The 19,332-nt window shown below is 46.4% G+C and overlaps 2 protein-coding genes across 5 annotated transcripts; one reads left to right on the top strand and one right to left on the bottom strand.

The window, feature by feature from the left end:
- The first annotated feature begins 11,366 nt into the window (after positions 1–11,366).
- LOC120706235 (exosome complex component CSL4-like) lies at positions 11,367–13,924 on the top strand. 2 transcript variants are annotated; one of them, XM_039990817.1, is made up of 7 exons: positions 11,367–11,609; positions 11,688–11,762; positions 12,437–12,525; positions 12,713–12,797; positions 13,012–13,093; positions 13,204–13,316; positions 13,592–13,924. In XM_039990817.1, the coding sequence occupies exons 1-6, from the start codon at positions 11,415–11,417 to the stop codon at positions 13,290–13,292; spliced, it is 615 nt and encodes a 204-aa protein (XP_039846751.1). In that variant the 5' UTR covers positions 11,367–11,414; the 3' UTR covers positions 13,293–13,316; positions 13,592–13,924. The 2 variants fall into 2 exon arrangements, with proteins under 2 accessions (XP_039846751.1, XP_039846752.1); XM_039990818.1 differs by having other exon boundaries at positions 11,369–11,609; positions 13,012–13,084.
- Positions 13,925–13,984: 60 nt separating this feature from the next.
- On the bottom strand, positions 13,985–16,892 carry LOC120706236 (carboxyl-terminal-processing peptidase 2, chloroplastic-like). 3 transcript variants are annotated; one of them, XM_039990821.1, is made up of 6 exons: positions 16,246–16,892; positions 15,440–15,522; positions 15,142–15,355; positions 14,893–14,990; positions 14,711–14,804; positions 13,985–14,596 (listed from the first exon to the last, which is right to left on the bottom strand). In XM_039990821.1, the coding sequence occupies exons 3-6, from the start codon at positions 15,298–15,300 to the stop codon at positions 14,468–14,470; spliced, it is 480 nt and encodes a 159-aa protein (XP_039846755.1). In that variant the 5' UTR covers positions 15,301–15,355; positions 15,440–15,522; positions 16,246–16,892; the 3' UTR covers positions 13,985–14,467. The 3 variants fall into 3 exon arrangements, with proteins under 3 accessions (XP_039846755.1, XP_039846753.1, XP_039846754.1); XM_039990819.1 differs by having other exon boundaries at positions 15,142–15,351; XM_039990820.1 differs by having other exon boundaries at positions 15,142–15,522.
- Between the last annotated feature and the right edge of the window lie 2,440 nt (positions 16,893–19,332).

The following is a 19,332-nucleotide window of genomic DNA, read 5'->3' as shown; positions in this document are numbered from 1 at the left end:
GGTCGGTCCGGGTGTGATCGGCTCAGTTGGGGCAACAACAGCGACATCGGCTGTTGCAGTTTCTTCACTACGAATTTCTGCTGGGATGATGGGTGGTTCTCGCTGTTCTTGGACTTCAGTTGTTTCAGTATCGACTTCACGAGCAGCGGTTCTATGTTGTGATGGGCTTCCAGTGCTAAGGATGTCTTCAGCTGTGTCCTGGAGGAAAGATTACAATCAACCAGAGTACATGTGCATAAGAAAGGAATTTTTCAGAAAAAATTTCGGAGAGTGAATTACCTGGTTGGTATTGGATTCTGATCGATCTGAGGGAGGTTGTGCTGTCTTCTTGATGATTCGTCGTGTGAAGATCTTCCTTTTCTTAGTTGGGACTCGGGGGGCAGCACTTTCAGAGATTTGTCTCCGCTTAGAGGCCGACTGGGGTGAGTCTGGCTGAACAGTCATTATCACTTTCTTCATTGGCGGTGATCCCTTGCAAAAAAGAACATCAGGGGCGGTTGGGAGAAAGTGGAATGGCTCCCCGTTACTGGTCATGGGTTCTGGACCATCTTGTTGCTGTAAACAAGGTGAGCAGGTTAGCCAAGTAAAGCAATAGAAGGCTTAGAAAGAATAGGTGCATGGATCCAGTACCTCTGCCTTGGGAATTGTATATTCAGGATCAATTTGTTGTAGTAGAGGGCCTAAAGCTCTTCTGAATACATGAGTTTTCCACATTCCCCACCATGTGTTAAAGTCGGTTGACGAGGGAGTAAAGGATAGATCGGCTGGTATTGGAATGTGGAGATTGTCAAACATGCTGTAGCATCTTGAACTGGTAAGACCGTCAGGTAGATCGGCTCTACTCTCCACCAAATGGTGAATATGGAAGTGGGAAGGGACTTGTCCTAAGCCGAATTGCCGAGCTGCTATGACTGGTTGATAGGTTTCATAACCTGGTTTGATGATTCTATTGGAAGTGCTTATGCCGACAGGAAGGAAGCCGGGCCGGATCATTAGAGAATATAGATGCCTAGTGCTGTTGTCATCGGCAAAGCTATCCAGCCTGAAGGTAGTTGGGTTCTCAAAGGCTTCAGACTCAGTGAATGGAAAGTAGAAGGGATTCTCTAGGCCTTTGTAGAAAACTCTAAACCATTTTGCTGCATCTGTTGAGTTCAGTTTACTGCAAGGGAGGCTGAAAAGGGCTTGGCCATAGCTGGTGCATCTAATTGGCTTGCCATTCTCGTCAGGGAAGGAATTCTTGGCTAGGCTTTGAAAGTTTGGAATCTAGTGCTGGAAGTAGAGTTGTGCCCATAACTGAATGAACCACCAAGAGCCTCTAGTTCTGAGTTTCCTTTGGCTGAGCAAGCTAGTTGTCATCAAATGGAGACATCTGTATGTTTCTCAGAGGAAAAGCTTGACTAGGTTGGTGCGGTTGCCATGAGCCAGATGGTAAGCCAAAGAAAGATAATTCTTGGTTGGGGCTAAGGAAGGACCACAGAAGATGAAATGTTCTAACCAAAGATTTAGAAAGGCTGTGTTTTCCTTTTTACCTACTGGACCTTTCGTTTTCATGTGCTGGTTCATGTAAGTGCTCCAGTTTGTGCAGTCTGATTTAGATGAAAGTTTGAAGGGGACTTCTACCATTCTGTGAGCTGCAGGATCAGGGGACCTAATGTCTAAGCCAGGAATCATGGTAACATCTAGCAGAGTAGGGGTCATGAGTCCATGACCAAAGAGGAAACAGTTCAGAGCATCGGACCAGAAATAGCCGATGGTCTTCAGAAGGTTTTCATCTTTATCTAGGGGGATAATGATAGACTGAGTGCATCAGCTATGTTCAGTTCTTGCCACAAGGGCATATATGTTTTTGCTACTCTGCTATACCATGTAATCCAGCTTTCAGGTGGATTAGGCCAGGCTCTTAAGCAGTCGGCCCAGGAATTTAAATTGATGTCTTGACTCATGAAAGGGATTCTATTCGCTTCACAGGAGATCAGATCCGTGGGATTTTCATAAGCTCGTGGACCAAGACAAAAGGAGTTGAGATTGGAAGGATGCGGCAAAAGGATGTCTGAAGCCTGGAGTTTCAAAAATTCAGAAATTTGTATATGGTGTCATATTTCAGAGCTTAATTTATTCGGAGGATTGATGAGCTGAAAAAAGTTGAAAGGATGGGCTGAATATTACCTTCAGGCCGAAGATTGCCGTATCGACATTTGGAGATCTCGTTGTTCGAGCTTCAGAGTCCGCCATGGTTCAGATCTACTAACTTAGGGTTTGGTTGTTTTGCGGGCTCTGGTTCAAGTTTTGGATGCTGTGAGTTTTCGTTCAAACTTATGAAGCGGGATTCTCGAATTGCGCTCGGATTTGGAATATCTGTTTCGAATTGGGTTCAAAGTGGAGGTGATGTTCTGTTCTTATACTGGTTGCTTCCAATTTTGAATTCCGTCGGCTCTTGGTTATTGGTAAAGCTCGATACGGTGCCGTCGGCTTTTGAATTCCGAGCAAGAAACTAAGAGATGAGGGACTTTATTCATTAAAGGTAAAGTCTTTACAAGGGAAAGAGCCGATTTGACAAAGGAACGAATCCTTCGACTCAATCTATGCTACAGTACTACTTCTATAGTACTTCCTACCACCCGTAGGTGCCTAATGCCTACGGCGCTTGGGGCTTCGCGCCGGCACGTCTCCGCCGCTGCTGTCGTCGCCGTCGTCGTCGCTGCCGCTGCTCTCATCGGTGCTGCTGCTGTTGCTGGCTTCATCGTCGCCGCTCCAGCTGCCGCCGCCGCCATCACTATTTTCCTTGCTTTCCTCCTCGGAGGAGCCAAGGAACTGGAAGGCCCTTTCGGGTATCGAGTTCTCCTCAACAGAGGAGGAGTCGATTTCTTCTTCCGAGGAGGAGTTGGCTCCGTCCCAGGAGAAGCAATCGTCGCTGTTCTCCTCCGGCTCTTCCTGGAACAGGAGCCGGAGGTCTTCGTCGTCGGTCTTGGGTTCGTCATCCTCGGAGACGACTTCGAAGTTGAACTTCTCTGCGTCCCAATGCAGAGGAGCGAGTGCCTCGTGCGCCGCCGTCGGATCATACTCCGGCGTCGGTTCCCGGCTCTCGGAGATGGGTTGAGGGAAGAGGCAGAGGAACTCGAGGAAGAGGGGGAGAGAGGAGAGCCGATTGAGTTGGAGCCAGAGGAGGAGGAGGAGATCGCCATGGCTACAGGAAGTTGGGGTTTTCTGCGCTGTTGGCTGAGGGAGGAAGATGAATTTGTGGCGAAAGGAGTCGGTTCAGGGTGAGATTAAATAAGAAAAAAAATGGAAGATGAATCGGCACTTTCACATTCCACGAGGAGCAAGTTGCAGAGACGTTACGTCTTCCATGGTGGTTATAGTGCGTTATAATGAGCATCAACGGGAAGATGAAGCGACGAAATGGTTTTGGAATTATCATTGCCAAAACCAGGGGGGCATGTGTTATCGCCATAAATTAACAGGTTAATTAATGGGCCGCGAGTGAGTTGGGCTTAATGAAGAAATTAAAGGAGGCTTACGAATCGGCCCCTGCGTGAGCATTTGGGTCATGTGGGCCATGTATCTTTAGATTTAGTTCAGTTTGAGTTAGAGATAGAGTCCGATATGGACACATTAGTTTAGATTGTTGTCCAAGTCTCCGGACTATAAATATGTACTCTATGATATTTGTGAAGGGAGAACGTCATCACGTTTTGCAAACAACAACTCTCGGCGCACTGCCACCCCTAATTCAAGGGTTTCGTCCAAGTAAGCGTCATGCTGCCCTGATCGCTTCTTGCAATCAGGGCAGCATTGCTCTTGCTTTTACCTTGGTATTACTCGTACTGAAGCGTTTTTGATGGTGAGTAGTGCTAGTTATCCTGATTTTCGTAGCATGATTTTTAGTAGATTCATCGTGCTTTTGTTGCTTATCATCTACGAAAATCATGTCATCTCTGCGCGATCATGTTTTAATCTTATACTAATTCTCATTGCATGGAATTAGTCGCGTAGAGATGACACTCTACTCCTTTTTTATCTAGTAGATCTAATCTATTATGGTTAGTTCTTATACTTAAGAATTGGCGTAATATCTGCTAGTTTAGGCTTTGCAAACGGGTTGAACGATCCGGCGACGTATTAGATGCTTTGCCTTGATCTTAATAGGGATTGATCCGGGAATCGGCTTTCGCTTGTTCTTAGGCCTCTTTTCTGGTCAAGGTTCGGTTATCTTTTACGCTCGTTAGGCCTAACTACGTGTAGGATGTTCCGATCTAGCAGTGAAGCTCTTACCATCGTGGATCAGATTAGCTAGATTTAATTGAAGCAGTTTTTGAAGTTATTTGCTTTATCCATTACCATCTGGATATGCAGATCCAATCTGACACCGGGACTCGATCGGCTCTTTAAAGCCGATGCAAGAGTCGTCCCGGGGAGCCGACCACGGCTCGGACTAATGTTTACACGTGTCTGTGCTTGTAGGCAAATCGTCAAAGGCACGTTCACACCCTCCTGATCGGGTATAGATCAGGTGGCACGCCCTGCATCTCCGGAAGCGACGGCGTGTGCCAGGATCTGGGCCGTTGACCAAGGGACCGGTGCCAGCCAGCGCCCTGGCAGCCTCCCGGCTCCTCGTGTTGCCTGTCACTACTCGCCGGTGGGTTTTGACCGACAACACGTTGACAGTAATGACTGGAGAATCACACCAGTAACTGCCGCTCATCAAAGCTCTTTACGACGTCCAGGTTCGTTGGACCTGAGGCACCTCCACATCTATATAAACCACCCCTTCCTCCTCTCATCAACACACACTTCAGCACTTGATCCAGGTACTCCTGTTTATGAGACCTCTCCCTTCTCCCTCTGCTTCTTTCTGTCGTTCCCATCGCTAGTGCTGCGCGCACAGCTCTAGCGAGAGCAGGCCTCCGGAACCTCTGCTCGCTGAAGGTCCTGCACGGGACGCGGGCAATCAGGTTTTTGGGGGAGCGTCTTGATGTGACTGCTCGCTCCCTGATCGACTACTTCGTCTACTTTCCAGCGTGAACGAACGACTACTTTGTCTACTTCCCGGCGTGAACGAACGACTACTTCGTCTACTTCCCGGCGTGAACGAACGACTACTTCGTCTGCTTCCTGGTGACCGTTCGTGGGACTGCACTGCGAACCTCTTCCTGCATCGACATCGTTCGGCTACTTCAAGCAAGACCAGTCGAATAGAATGTCTATTCCAGCTGTTAACGGCGCAACCGGTGCCTCCGGCACTGGTTCCGCCTTGGGGTACACTTTAAACCTATTCTGGTTTAACTTTTTGTTCATGCTTATTAGTAAGAATAACATGAATACATGCACATATCTTATTCACACATTATCACTCATTTATGCCATGAAATTACTAGTAATATTTGGAATTAAAATATACCAAAAATTGCCTAGTTATCTAACATTATGGGCCCGTGGATTGCAAACCCTTTTCTTTTGCTCTTTTATTTTCAGATGCTGGATTGCGCGTTTGGACTTGCCTGCTCAGAATTTGACCAGGAAACGTTCTGAAGAGTTTAAGACGGTGAGACCAAAATGTTTGACAATTGCTTCTCTCCAGGGACCTGTGAACTTCGCCTGCATTGATTCTGTCTCGAGTACTTCTTTCGTTCCAAATCGTAGATCGCTCCAAATTGTATACTAAATAATTTTTCTATGCATCTTGATAAACACTATATCTAAATACATAGCAAAAATTATAAATTTAAATTTACCGAAACAGTCTACAATTTCAAACGGATGGACTACGTGAAAAGAAAGCTCATGCATCACCAAAGCCATCAGCCAGATGAAAGTCGTGGTTGGTAAATTTTGGTGTCACTTGTCATGCACTTTTTTACGGTAGATGTTGAATGGGGTCATCGTTTTTGAATGAACAATTTCAATGGTATACGCACCAATTTACACTGTTCATTCTTCACGTGCATTGAGTTAATTTGCGGCTCATCTCACGTGCACCGTTCGATCTAGCGCGTACATACACTTCTATTAGCTAGTAGCTACAGTTGTAACAAAACAGTAGATTGCTGTAGCTCTTTAGAAAATGGACAAGTAAGCACTGTTCGGCCAGTTTTGTCAATGCAAAACACTTTTGATGCTGTGCCTCCCGTAATCTTTATGATGGCAGTGTACCTTAATACACTGGTACATTAAAGGTTTGTTAAAAAATGATTTGTCTGGTGAACGATTTATAATCACTTAGCACATCACTGTATCATAGGTGGCTCGCGTGATTTGCGTCCCGTTGAACCGCATTTGAGTTGGGGAAGCAAGACGTGTAATTGTAAAATAGGAGTTGCACGAAAGATAGTAACATGATTCTAGGAAATCTCATTGCTTGAAGTTGACCTATTCAAACTTCAACGTCTCTAGGTTGAATCGTTCAAATTGATCTGCAGGCACCCCCATGCATGCCTGCATATATAGGGTTTTTTAAAGTTGACTCAAAAGTCAAATCGCCTGCAGGGTGATCAAATGGAGCGCAAATATATAAAATCACATTTGGCACAATCTCATTTGTTTTGTTTAATTTTTTGACATAAAGTAACGTACTGAAATTGATCTTATGGCCAAAGGTATCAAAGCACCCATTTGTAGAGCACTTTTTCACGATATTTTTTTTGTCTTTTTTGTAAAAAATATAGAACACATGAAGATATCCAAGATTTATGAACCGTACAATAACACGTTGTCGTTTTAGCTTAAGGTTAACCAAACCTCCGAGGCAAGCAAGCCAGCTCATGGCGCATTGGCGCTCAGTGAGTGATGCACCGTCACTGTATTTCCGTTGACCTAGCAGGCTTCACTAAAGTATCGCTGTTTTCTGTCCACATGTGACTGATTGAACCCCATTTTTCAGCATCTTTCGCTTTCCATGCAACCTCGCAGATGGACGTACAGCTAGTGTCCACATTGCTCCAACAAAGCAAACAGCTCCAAATTGCCTAATTGTACGGAGCTAAAAAGGAAAGCCTTGAAAAAGATCAGGAAATAACAATAATACTAGTTTGTTAGAATGGTCAAGTAGAGCGACAATGGGGTGCTTAGGCAAAAGAAACGGTGGTTTATGCTTCCACGTCATATGATTTGGTGCCGAGGGAAATGAATTAGTACATGTCAAGCACTAGGGACCAAATTTCTCAGAATAAGTAGACCTGTATCGAATTTCAGACAGACTACTTGCTTTGAATAAATGCGCATGCGGAACCAGAAAAGTAGCATCTCTCTGCATTTTTTTTCGCGCGTATCGCTTCGAAAAAATGCACTCTTTGTTAACGGGTGACACTCAATCGCACACGTGCTGATTAAGCTTTGAGGGGGTTGGAGGTGTCACCATTTTGGAAGCTAAAGCGTCATTGGCCCGTTGCAAACTCCTTGTCCGATCCGGATAAACCTCGGCGAGTAAACAAAAACAATGTAGGTGCTGGAAGCTCGAGATCCTGGCAAAATCGAAGCACGTAGACCAGCAGCGTATAAACAACTCGTCGAAATTAAGTATTTAAAATTCGATGTTTTGTATTGATGAGATGACCCGGTCGGTCAATCCACTGTCCATGGGCTGCGCGAAATTTTAGGGCACGCGACGCGCGGCCTGCCTGCCGTCGTGCGCCGACGACGACACCGCGGCTGGGCAGTTGTGCCGATCTCCCCGGAATCCAGGGCTCACGTTACCGCGTCGCCGTCGGCGGCGGTGGCCCACGAGATTTCTCGCCAATCAACCCAACAGGCCCGCCACTGCGTCGGCGCGCGCATCAATAATTCACAACCCCCTCGCCGCGCATCGGCTCAGCTGTCAGGTGGTTACCGGGTAATAAACTTCGTTGCACGTCCAGTCTCGGTGGGAGTTTTATGGGCACAGATACCTAGACTGAAAATTATGTAACCATGCCAGATGAGTTTCATTCCTCACATCTCACGAAACTCCATCTTTTTCTTTTCTTGCCATATCAGCAAAATTGATAGAATTTAATGTCATAAAACTCTCCATAAACCACCACTGAGACTAGCCTAAGTGGACAGTTTTATAGCATAATTTTTAATTTTGAAAACTTGATTATTATGCCATATAAATTTTATGGTGATAGACTCGTGTCGCAACCCCATAAAACTCTCCCTCCTCTCTCCTCGTAATATCCTGCCATGTCAACAAATTTGGCATGACATTTAATGTCCGTGAAACTCCTCATTAAACCTCCACTGAAACTAACCTTAATGCTCACTAGAAAGGCCACGCGGCAATCGGCATTGCCGCGCAAGGCCTGTTTGTGACCATTTTATTGTATTTGGTGAAACTTTATTTCATACGTGGAATAAGAATGTACGTAGCTTGATATACTCTTTGATTTTTTTTTCAGGATTGCAATGTAGGTGAGACGATTGTAGTTGATATGAACTTTAGGTGATGCATGTAGTAGGTTTTTCTTTAAGCGTAGGTGTCATGGTCTGCAGTCCACTATTGCACTTTGTATATATTTTGGGGCATTCTATTATGATGACGTTATTTTAAGTACTATATTATTTTGGATATCGAAATGGAGCTATGATATTTGTTGCTATATTTTTGTGGTGAAAGAAGGGGTAAGATAATTTATTAGCGAGGGTGGAGCACAATTAGTCTGGTACTTAACGTATTTACAAAATCTTATTGCGATTAATAGACGTGTTATTTATTTAGGGAAGTAGTGTTTATATTAAAATATAATGCGTTATTGTGGACGTAGCATGAGAAGGCATAGAAGAACGGTGGTACGCTATTATATTTTTAAGCAAAATAAGATGTTATGTTGAATGAATTACGAAAATGATTTGAATTTACAAAACTTTGCTATATGCTAAAGTTGTAGATTTTGAAATTCTAGGCAACTTTTGTGTTGATTACTTTTTTATTTGAAGACGTTTTGGTGTCCAAATTGTAGGTACAATGGGTTACATGTAAGCGTTTGTGCTAACGAATTGCGAAAGCGTTTTGAATTTTAAAATTTGTTCTATGATAAAGTTGGTTTTGAATTTTTGATCAAATTCTATGTTGAGCAACTTTTGATTTTAATGCGTTTTGATGTTCAAATTGTACGTATAATGTTACTCGTATAGAAGTAACGGGTGGAATGGGCTATAGTTTGATTTAATTAAAATCTGAGGATTTTTGTAAAAAATCTTGAGAGAGGATAGGATGGCAGGTTGATTTGATAAAAAACTTAAGGTTTTCTTTGTAAATTTTCCTTAACCCTGACTATTGGACTGCAGGTTGATTTTGAGAAAAATTGAGGGTTTTTTCGCAAAAATTTTTGAGAGAGAGAGTTGGATCGCGGGTTGATTTCTATAAAGTTTGAGGATTTTTTACAAAATGACCAGAAAAACAAAATTTAAGCCGTTCGTCCGGCCGATTCGACGGCCGGGAACAGCGGGCGACGTGGCCACGCTGCCCGGCTAGGGAATCGGCCAACCTTTCGTGTTAAGGAGATGGTACTTTGCCTTTCTAGCTGCGTCGTTTATCAAGCGCCTGTTTGCTCATAATACTGGTGCTCTTGTGGAGACCATGGCGCCATGTCATTCTTCTCGTGGCGTCATGCCCGGGCACGGAGCTGTTGGTTCACTCACGAGCTGTATGTCGCCAAACTGATTGCCTGGCATCACACTGAATTTTGTCCTAGTTCGAGAATTGGAGGCTTGCTCTAGCTCATTTAAGATGGTGTAGCTGTTTTTGCAGAATGGGTTTCTGGTGGAAAAAAAAAAGGTTTCTGGAGTACGTTTTCTTTTCAAAAGATCAAGTGAATCTAAGTCAAAACAAACTGAAAAAGCAAACTGGTTAGATGCCAGTACTTAGATAATAGAAACCATTTCTCCTTATAGCAGAAGTGAAATATACAGGTTCGATAACTTACTTATTAGGAAGTGCCAGATCCCATTTTCAATGGAAAAAGACAGTCGGTTTCCTCTTACGAATCAAGTTGGCAAAATAGATATCTTAATCCCTCAACTTTGCTCCGATGGTCAAATTGGTTCCTCAACTTTCAGATTGGCCAATCTAGTCTCTCAACTTTTATTTTTAGATCAAACTTATCCTTGTGCTGATGTGGCTCTTGCTACTAACATGAGATTGAAGTAAAATGACATTTTTACCCTTTCTCGTACTCAATTTTTACTATTGTATTGTTGTAACTAGGGAGGTTGGCGCGCTATGCTGCGCTCGGGATGTTCGCGCGAAGAGGACGGCCTGCGGGTAGCTTGGCGGAGCGGCGGGAGGCGCGCTCGAGGTGGCGCCAGCGGCGGCAGACGAGCGCGCATGCGTCGAGGTCGCGCTTGCTGGCGCCGGGCCCCGAGCCGACGCGGCCGAGCACGTCTTCAAGGAGCTCGTCCGGGAGCGCGAGGTTGACGGCGCCGCCTTCAGAGCACAAGGGGCAGAGGTGCGTGGAACCCTAGCGCCTGCCCCTTGAAACGCTTCAGCATTAACCGGCGCAGCAGTAACCGACGTGGGAGGGACGCCGACGGACGGCGGAATCGTCGCGGGATGCAGACCGACGGACGGGAACGATGACGACGCAGGCAGGCCGAGCTGCCGCTGTGACGCAGGCCGGGCCGATCCGTCGCGGAGGAAGCTCGGGCCAAGTAATTGATGGCCGCGAGCCGACGAAAGAAGGCCACCACCGCAAGCCCAAAACCAGGCGACGGTGGACACGTGGGGCCTCCAAGTTCCCCCGCGGGCGCGTTAAGCACGGAGGAGGTGCTTTGGCGCTTGACCGATAGGAGCTTTAGTATTAATCAATGATGTGACGCTGTTGTTTCTCCTATCTTATTGTCTCTTGTATTTATGGAAGTGCTCTTTTATATTTAATTTGATCTATATAATAGAAGAACAACAAGCATATATTTGATCAATTTTCTGCGGCACTACTCACTGCGAATTCTGTAGGAGAGAAATAGTCAAGGGTAAAGAGGACTTTTCACATTAGTTTCATGGTATTATGGAGCATCAAACTAATATAAGGATGAATTTGACTTTAAAACAAAAATTGAGGGACTAAATTGGTCTTTTTAAAATTGAGGGATGAACTTAACCCTTGGAGTGAAGTTGAAGGACCAAAACATCTATTCTGATTTCATTGTCTGGAATATATTTCGTTCAAAAAAAACTTTGCGAAATGCTTGCAACACTTTCTATTCTGATTTCAAATTAATCTGCTACTACAAATGCTGTAAAAATTCGATTTATCGTCCGGCTCCCCTTGAAAGAAAATCCCCCAAGAATCAAAAGGAAATGGAAAATATGAGGCCCAACTCTGCAATATTGGGCCCAAGAAGCCCATCGCACAGCACATTAACCCACGAGAAGTCGAGTGGGCCACGAAACGGAAACGGAAACCCTCCCCAGCTTCGCCCCCAAACCCCGACATCTGCCAATGGCGGCCACCGCGATGGACCACGACGGCGGCGGCGGCGGCGGCGATGACGACGTCGTCACGCCGGGGGAGCTCCTGGGTAACTCGTTAACCCTAGTGGCCGGACGCGGAGCCTACGCGGAAGGTCGTTCCGTGCGCGCGTCAGTCACCGGCCGCCGCCGCATCGTGCCGCCCGCACCTGGCTCCGACGACCAGGTAGGGTTTGTTTGTTTGTTCGGGTTGTCGAATGTCTTTTCTTGGTAGGTGTGACGAGCCGGCTCGGTTGGGTTTCAGAGGTCTACGGTGGAGGTGGTGGGGCACAAGGCGCATGGAGCCGTGCCCCAGCCTGGAAGCGTCGTCATCGCCCGAGTAAGATGTCTCAGCAATCATCAGAATTCGTTGCTGACTTGCTGTCGTGTGAATTCTTATAGTCACCGAATACCATAGTTGAATCAGTGGGCATCTAGCCATCAATTGTTCATGTCAGTAATTATATATGCATGTAAATATGAGCTGGTGGGAGTATGGTTTATGGTTTACAGTTTACTTTTTTTTTTGTTAACACTCATATCATGTCCACGCTTGTGTGAAATTTGGATGTTCCTTGTCCACATGCATGTCCTAGTTCAGGTTGGGGGTGGGGTGTGTCTTAGCGGACATGTGTTTGTAATTAGGATAGTGCTGGTGACACCCAGCTTGTTCATAGCTGTGTTACTTGAACCTTGGAGCTTGAGGCTTCTGGCTCCCTTGTGTTACTGTTTTACACATTGATTTGAATGCTTTGTACCTTGTTAGCATCATTTAGAAATTATTTTTACAGAATAAATTGGGGGAGAGATCTTTCACAAGTGTAGTCACCAGAGCGTTGTTAATGTTCTGTTTTCCAATAATTGCCCTACCACTGTTTTATTGTCATGACACTAAATGGTAATTCTCAGGCAGCTTTGCTGAAAGTACTTATCTAACATAGTTGTGGATCTCTTTGTTCTTATAAACAGTGGAAGTTCCGAAACTTCTGTTTGCTGAAAGTTTTTCTGCTACAGGTAACAAAGGTTATGGCTAGAATGGCCAATGCTGATATCATGTGTGTTGACTCAAAGGCTATCAAAGAAAAATTCACTGGCCTGATAAGGTGATGCCTTTCAAATGATTTTGTTTTGCCCTGTTGTTTCCATCTTTTATTGTTTCCAGCTGATATCTTGCACCACATTTTCTTTATTTACTTGCTGAATTCCATGCATGGATTCATGCTCTTAAGCATCCTAGAGACAACCAATCAGGGAAAAAGGTTTCATGCATATCCTCTGTTTTATTGGCAGGCAGCAAGATGTTCGTGCGACTGAAATTGACAAGGTGGATATGTACCAGTCATATCGGCCTGGGGACATTGTTAGAGCTGTGGTTGTATCCTTAAGGGGGAAAATCTAATGCAAATATTTTTTTTCTTTTTTGTTACCAACCTTGTTCATGCTCACTTGCCCTTAGGTCATTCACATCTATGTGCTTCAATTGACAGCATTTTTTTATATTTATACTTTCACTTTGAAATCTATCCTGTTTGGATTAATTAATATGTTTGGTTGGTTTGAGAAGTTGAGATCCTTAAATGATGTCAAAGCTTTCTCTTGGTGATGCAAGGGCATATTATCTTTCCACTGCAAAGAATGAACTTGGTGTTGTTTCAGCGCAAAGTATAGCTGGTATGAAAGGATGCAACATACAATTTGTTTGTACAAATACATGGAACTGCCCCCATCATTCTATTATGTAGCATAGTTTTATTAATCTTGCTCCCCATGCGTTTCTCCAGGTGGTACATTGGTTCCAATCAGTTGGACTGAGATGCAATGTGACTTGACTGGCCAAATTGAGCTAAGGAAAGTTGCAAAGGTGGAATAGATGTGCTAGCCTTCCTGACAAATGGTAAATATACTATTAACTGATCTTCTCATCTGCAGTCATAAGTATTGAATATATGGACATATATAAAAAAAGTCTGTTCTCAATACTTGATCAGTGTGGATGTCTTGATGATTTGGTGCATCTGTTCGGATTTCTTATGCACTTAGAGTAGAAAAATTGACTGCCTTTCTTCATTCCCTGCAAATACTCATCTGTCCTTTCATTTGGTCTCCAAGTTAGATGGTTGAAAGTTACAAGTCATTCTTACGACAAATTTCTTTGTCCACACATTACAGGCTGTGATGGTGTAGAACATGTCGGCCAGCGAGACCAGAAACCTCAGTCTTGGACTACTGGTTGTGCAATGTCTGAATTCGTTATGCTGGAAGCTGGATTGAGTATATTTTTTAGGATAAGCCTGGCTGAATCTAAGCAGGAGATGGTTCACAAAAAATGTTAGCCATGGATCCTGTAGTCCACCAATCTTGTGATCTGTAACTCGTGAGCTAGTGACGTTGCCGTTGAGCCGAGTTTTGTATACAGTGGAAATTCCGACATTGCATTACTGAGATACTATGTTGATGTATCTTTCTTGTTGGCATGAGGGTAATGGCTTACTCGCAGCGCCAGATGAGCTGTCCTGTCGTGAGTAGCTGATTTTGAGGACCCGTACTGGTTTCAAACGAGCATCTTGTGATGATCTTTGAGATCTTTCATGCTTTCAGGTCTGGTTGGTATTTCATTTCCCGACCACCCCAGGCGCCAGCAGAGCCCCATGTCTCCAGCTATAGCTTCATCACTGGCTTAGATTCATAGAAAGCTCCTGTCCAAAATTTTTGTCCGAGACCACAGTAAATGCACGCCGGCCCGGAAGGTCAGATCACGGAGGGACGATGCAGGCATGCTGCAGAAACAGCACAAAAGAAGTGGAAGTAGCAGAGTTTGTCAGTTCTTCGATTCATATTGTTGCAGCAAGGATCTGTTCAAGACGACCATGGCTACACTCGGAAGCAAATACTTTTCATCTTACACATACAACGAAATTGGAATCAAAGGCAATGTGAAGGAAATGAATAGATGATAAACTGCCAACACGGCCACGCACAAGTATGGGAACCACAATGCTTGTCTGTACAACCCATCCAACCCAAAATGTTGAGAAAAGGGTCTGGTCATGATTTCGCAAACAGCTGCGCGGCATTCAGATTGCAAGGAGCCGTCGAATCCCTAAGGCAGCTGCAGAAGCCATCTTCATCTGTAGGGAATGACGCTGGCTGTGGTCGGTCTGGGATCACACCAACCTACCAAAAATATCATTCAGGACAACTCAAAAGCAAGTAAGCAACTAAACCAAACGTAAGGGATTGTTTTCCTCAAACTCTTTGTTTTTTTGAGGCAAGGAACAAATTGCTTACCTTGTCTATGTCGGTGTGTGCAGGAGTTTCATAGCGTGCTACGGTCACAGCTAAGCCAGATCCATCAGATAATCCAAAAACCGACTGAATCTTCCTGAATGTTGGCAGATAACGGGAGTGAGATAATAAGCACTCAGAATCAGAACAGGGATTTCAATCATACACGTACAGGCAAGCAGTACCCTTTTCCGTATGTTGGTTCCCCATAAACGGCTGCCCTTTTATTGTCTTTCAGTGCTCCAGCAAGGATCTCACTTGCACTTGCAGTTCCTTTATTTACCTAACAAGTTAAAAAATAGCATCATTTGATGTGTACTAACCTAAGAAAAAACTAGATAAGGAAAGCAGAATGATCGAAAAATGCAATCATCCTGGTAATGATTAACTGAGCCCGCCTGTCAGTTCTTTCTTTAAGCAATGCTAGGTCATACCAGCACAACCAAAGGTTCTGATGCAACAATTGTGTCGGCTCCATCTGCCTCATAAATGTCAATTGCCAAAATGATGTCTCCAGGAAGAATGCCAGCCGCAGGACCATCTGGGGTGGCTGTCATTACAGAAACTCCTGAAGGTGATCCATTAATCGCCATTGGGTAACCAATCGATAAACCTACACCCGTGAGTGCGCCTTGCGTACCAGACTTCCTTCAGAAAAGACGATTGCATGCTTTATGAATTATACTAACTGCATTGTAGGCTTCTGGGGAAGCCAATGGTTGAGTTTTATACCCGCGAGCTCTTCAATTTCTCAGGTTCCAAGAAACGAGTGAATGGATCATCCAATGCTGAAAGCATTTTCTTGATTGCTGCATCTGTAGTGCAATTTTGGTTAAGCAAAATGACCAGACGGAATCCGAATTCTAACAGTAAGATGATTTGTTTTCACAAATCTGTAAGGCACTCAACTTCTGGATCCTACCAATGCCATCAGCTAATTAGTTATATACTAACAGTGCTGTTCGGCGTTTGAACTCCTACCAAAGGAGGCACATTGTAATATCCGTGTGTCGTAGGGGCTTTGGCCCCTCCTGCTTCATAAAAAAAACATTGTAATATCCGTGTGTCGTAGAAAAACTTGAGGCAATATGCAATGACGGCTTCCTTTGGACACTTAAAACCTGTCCTCGTTGTTTCACGGACGTATTTGGAACCACTTTATTGAATAACTTTCAAATGCCTAATGCAGCTGTAGTTACCACAATAGCAATGTTCTTTTGATGTATGAATGGCAAGATTCTAGTTCTAGTTAAGAAAAGGGAAGGGCGGTATTCAGCATGGTTTTTACGGCGATAAGACGAGGCGAGGCGACTCACCCCCTTCCAGACGCCTAGGCGAGTATGGCGTGCAGCGAGGCGACGCCATACACCTACCTTAATCTAGATAGTAAGCAGAACAGAGTATGGAGCAGAGCACGTTGCAGCCAGCAACAAGTAGCATATAGGCACACAGGAGCACTACCAGAGTATATCCTAGTCCAAGCACCCAAGGGCGTGAAGGGAGAACAGAGGGGGGAGGGCCGGAAGGGAGAGACATACCTCTGGGCTCTGGCAGAGAGGCGGAGCAGAGGAAGGAATCAGCCACAAATCGATGGGGGGCAGAGCTCCAGAGGTTGGAGGCGTCGATCTGCAGGCGGAGGCTTCAATCGGCAGTAGAGGCTGGAGACGCGGGGCGCGGCCGCCGATCTGCAGGCGTCAATCGGTGGACAAGACGACGGGCTGAGCACAGGTCGGCTCGGGCTTCAATCGCAGATGGGCGGACGGCCGACGGACGGGTGGAGCAGAGGCCGCAGGCCGTGGTCCTGCCGGCGGATGGGCGGAGCAGAGTCCGTAGCCCGTGGTCCAGCCGGTAGATGGGCGGAGCAGAGGCCGTGGACTCGTGGAGCAGCTGAATCGGCGGACGGGCGGAGCAGGCGCGCGCCGTCGGATTCCAGGTCGCCGCCCTGTTCTCTCCCCTCCCCCCTCTTCTCTCTTTCCTCCTCTCTCTCTCTCCTTTCGCGCGTTGCAGCGATGCGGCGGCCCGCGCGCGGGAGTATAGGCGGGCGATTTCCCGCCTTTTCCCCTGCGCGCGCAAGGGGATGGCACATTTTTTCCCGCGCACGCGTCCGCCTTCCGCTCGTGTGGCGTCCCCCCACGCCTTGGCGACGCCTTGGCGGGCGAGGCGACGCCATACGCACCAAAGGCGTGGCGAGGGAGACGCCCCAATTCAAAACTAGGCGACGCCTAGGCGACGCCACAAAAACCATGGTATTCAGAACCATACATGTCTCATCCCTTGTATTCTTATATCTTAGCATGTAAATCTAGTTTAATTAGAATGAGCATCTTGGAATCTTATCTCAATAGCATTTGCGAATGTTTCATATTTTCCTACTATCCGAATGACCTAAACTTTCTGTTCCTGTTTTTGAAATTCTTTAGTTTTCCATGTTGTACTCCACAAGATTCCTGTATTTTCCCGTTTCTATGTTTTGCATTCCTACGTTTCAAACAGACCCTTAACTTTTATGAAAACCACAACAGAAAGACTTCACGACAACAATATTGATTATAGATAAGGAGACGCATAAGGCTAGTTTCAATACAAATTTCATGGCATTAAATGTTAGGATTTTTTGGATTCATGCCATTACAATTTTTGAAGTTTTGAGATATGCCACTACAATTCACCTATTTCGAAATTTGCCATTACAATTCTCCCATTCTTTGAACCGTGCCATTTTATAAGTATTTGATGCTCTTGGACCCACTCGCAGACCTCCGTATTTTTGTATAGTCCACAATGCCCCTGCTACCTCTCTTCTCTCCACTGGCGGACGTTTGGGCCCCACACCATCTTCTTCCTCCCTTCCCCTCGTGCACCTATTAAAGGCCAGCTCAAACCCCTGCGCGAGCGCCAAGCTCGCCCCCGGACACCATTGCCGCCGCCGAGCCCTGTGCACGCCGACGACCACCCTTCGGCTTCCCTATGCCCCCATCAACCCATAGCTAGCTCGCACCCGACCTCCTGAAGCTCGTCCACCCAATCACCGCCGCTTCCCCTCGCCGGAGTGCCGTCACCGCCGCACAGCACCGCTGCCGAGCCTCGGCCACCGCCAGCGACCCCCTTCCCGGCCACCCCAGCATCCACCGAAGCCACCGAAAGGTAGCGCTCGCCGCCCTGGTGCTCCCCAACCTGACCTCGCCGCCGGCCGACCCTTCCCCTCGCCGGATTTCGTCTCATCCCCAACTAGCCAGTCAAGATGCTGCACGAGGCTGGGACTGCGTCCTGCACCTGCGGGCTGATCTACGGGACCTGCGGCTACCGCCGCCTTCCCCTCTCCATGCCTCGGCGCAGGTCTTCTCCTGCCGCGCATCCTACGACCTCGTCGTCCTCCTTCTCGGCATCCTCTGCTCCGCCGCCACCGTCGCCGCGAGCCCTTCAGGCCGCGGACGCTCGGGGGCGCGGGCCGCTACACTGCTGTCACCGCGAGCCCTGCAAGCCACGGGCGGTCGGCCTCGCGGGCCGCCGCCGCATGACCCCGGCCGCCACGCCATCTTCGCGCAGAACGCGGACCCGTGCGGCGCCTCCACCTCCACCATGAGCAGCAGGTCGCCAGGAAGGATTCCTGGGCGGGCGGGCGGGCGGGCGGCCACCGGAGGAGTCCTGTGCGGGCGGGCCACCAGTCCCGGTGTTGGAGGTAGAAGGAAGAAGAAGCACCGGAGGTTGAAGGAGAAGCTGACGTGTGGGCTCCACACGTCAGTGAGTGAAGGAGAGAAGCACCACGGGGTATTTTGGACCATACGAAAATACACGGGTCTACGAGTGGGTCCAAGAGCATCAAAGACGTCTAAAATGGCACGGTTCAAAGAATGGGAGAATTGTAATGGCAAGTTTCGAAATAAGTGAATTGTAATGGCATATCTCAGAATTTCGAAAATTGTAATGGCATGAATCCAAAAACCCCTAAATGTTATGCCACATCAACAAATTTCAGTCGGCTGATCTTGGTTGACAGACTCAACACTAAGACAATGCTAAGCAGAAGGCACATTGATGTGCCCATGATGATGATTTATGTGTGTTGTGCAACACAGGAGAAGATGAAACTATTGACCACCTTTTCTTCACATGTCCTTTTGCCAGTCAGTGCTGGGCCTCCATCAACTTCGTCTGGGATAAATCACTCAACTTGGAGGACAGATTTGTACAAGCCAGGCAGGATAGTGGGATGGCCTTTTTCTTAGAAGCCTCAATGATAGCTGCTTGGGAGATATGGAAGATTAAAAATGATAAAGTGTTTAATCGCCAAAATCCTAGTCATGCTAGATGGTTTTGTAACTTTAAGAGTCAATGCTTACTCCTATCGATTAGGTTCAAGGCGGAGCCACCCTAAAGAGCTTCTGGAGGACATGAATCGGCGGATGAGCTCTCAGCCAATGCGGGGGCAGAAGATGAAGTCCAGCAAATGACACGGAGACAAAGGAACACTACAGGACTGTGCGTGTTTGCCGTGTGCCAGAGGCACACGGCAAAGGCCGGTTTACACTCGGCAAACTGTTTGCCGAGTGTAACACACGGCAAACAGCTCACGGCATACAACGGCCGGCAAAGAGCTTGTTTGCCGTGTGCTATATTTTGGGCAC

The sequence above is a fragment of the Panicum virgatum genome, chromosome 5K, assembly GCF_016808335.1.
Source record: "Panicum virgatum strain AP13 chromosome 5K, P.virgatum_v5, whole genome shotgun sequence".
NCBI lineage: Eukaryota > Viridiplantae > Streptophyta > Magnoliopsida > Poales > Poaceae > Panicum > Panicum virgatum.
The sequence above is the reverse complement of the archived record's forward strand: the minus strand, read 5'-3'. Positions and strand labels throughout refer to the sequence as shown.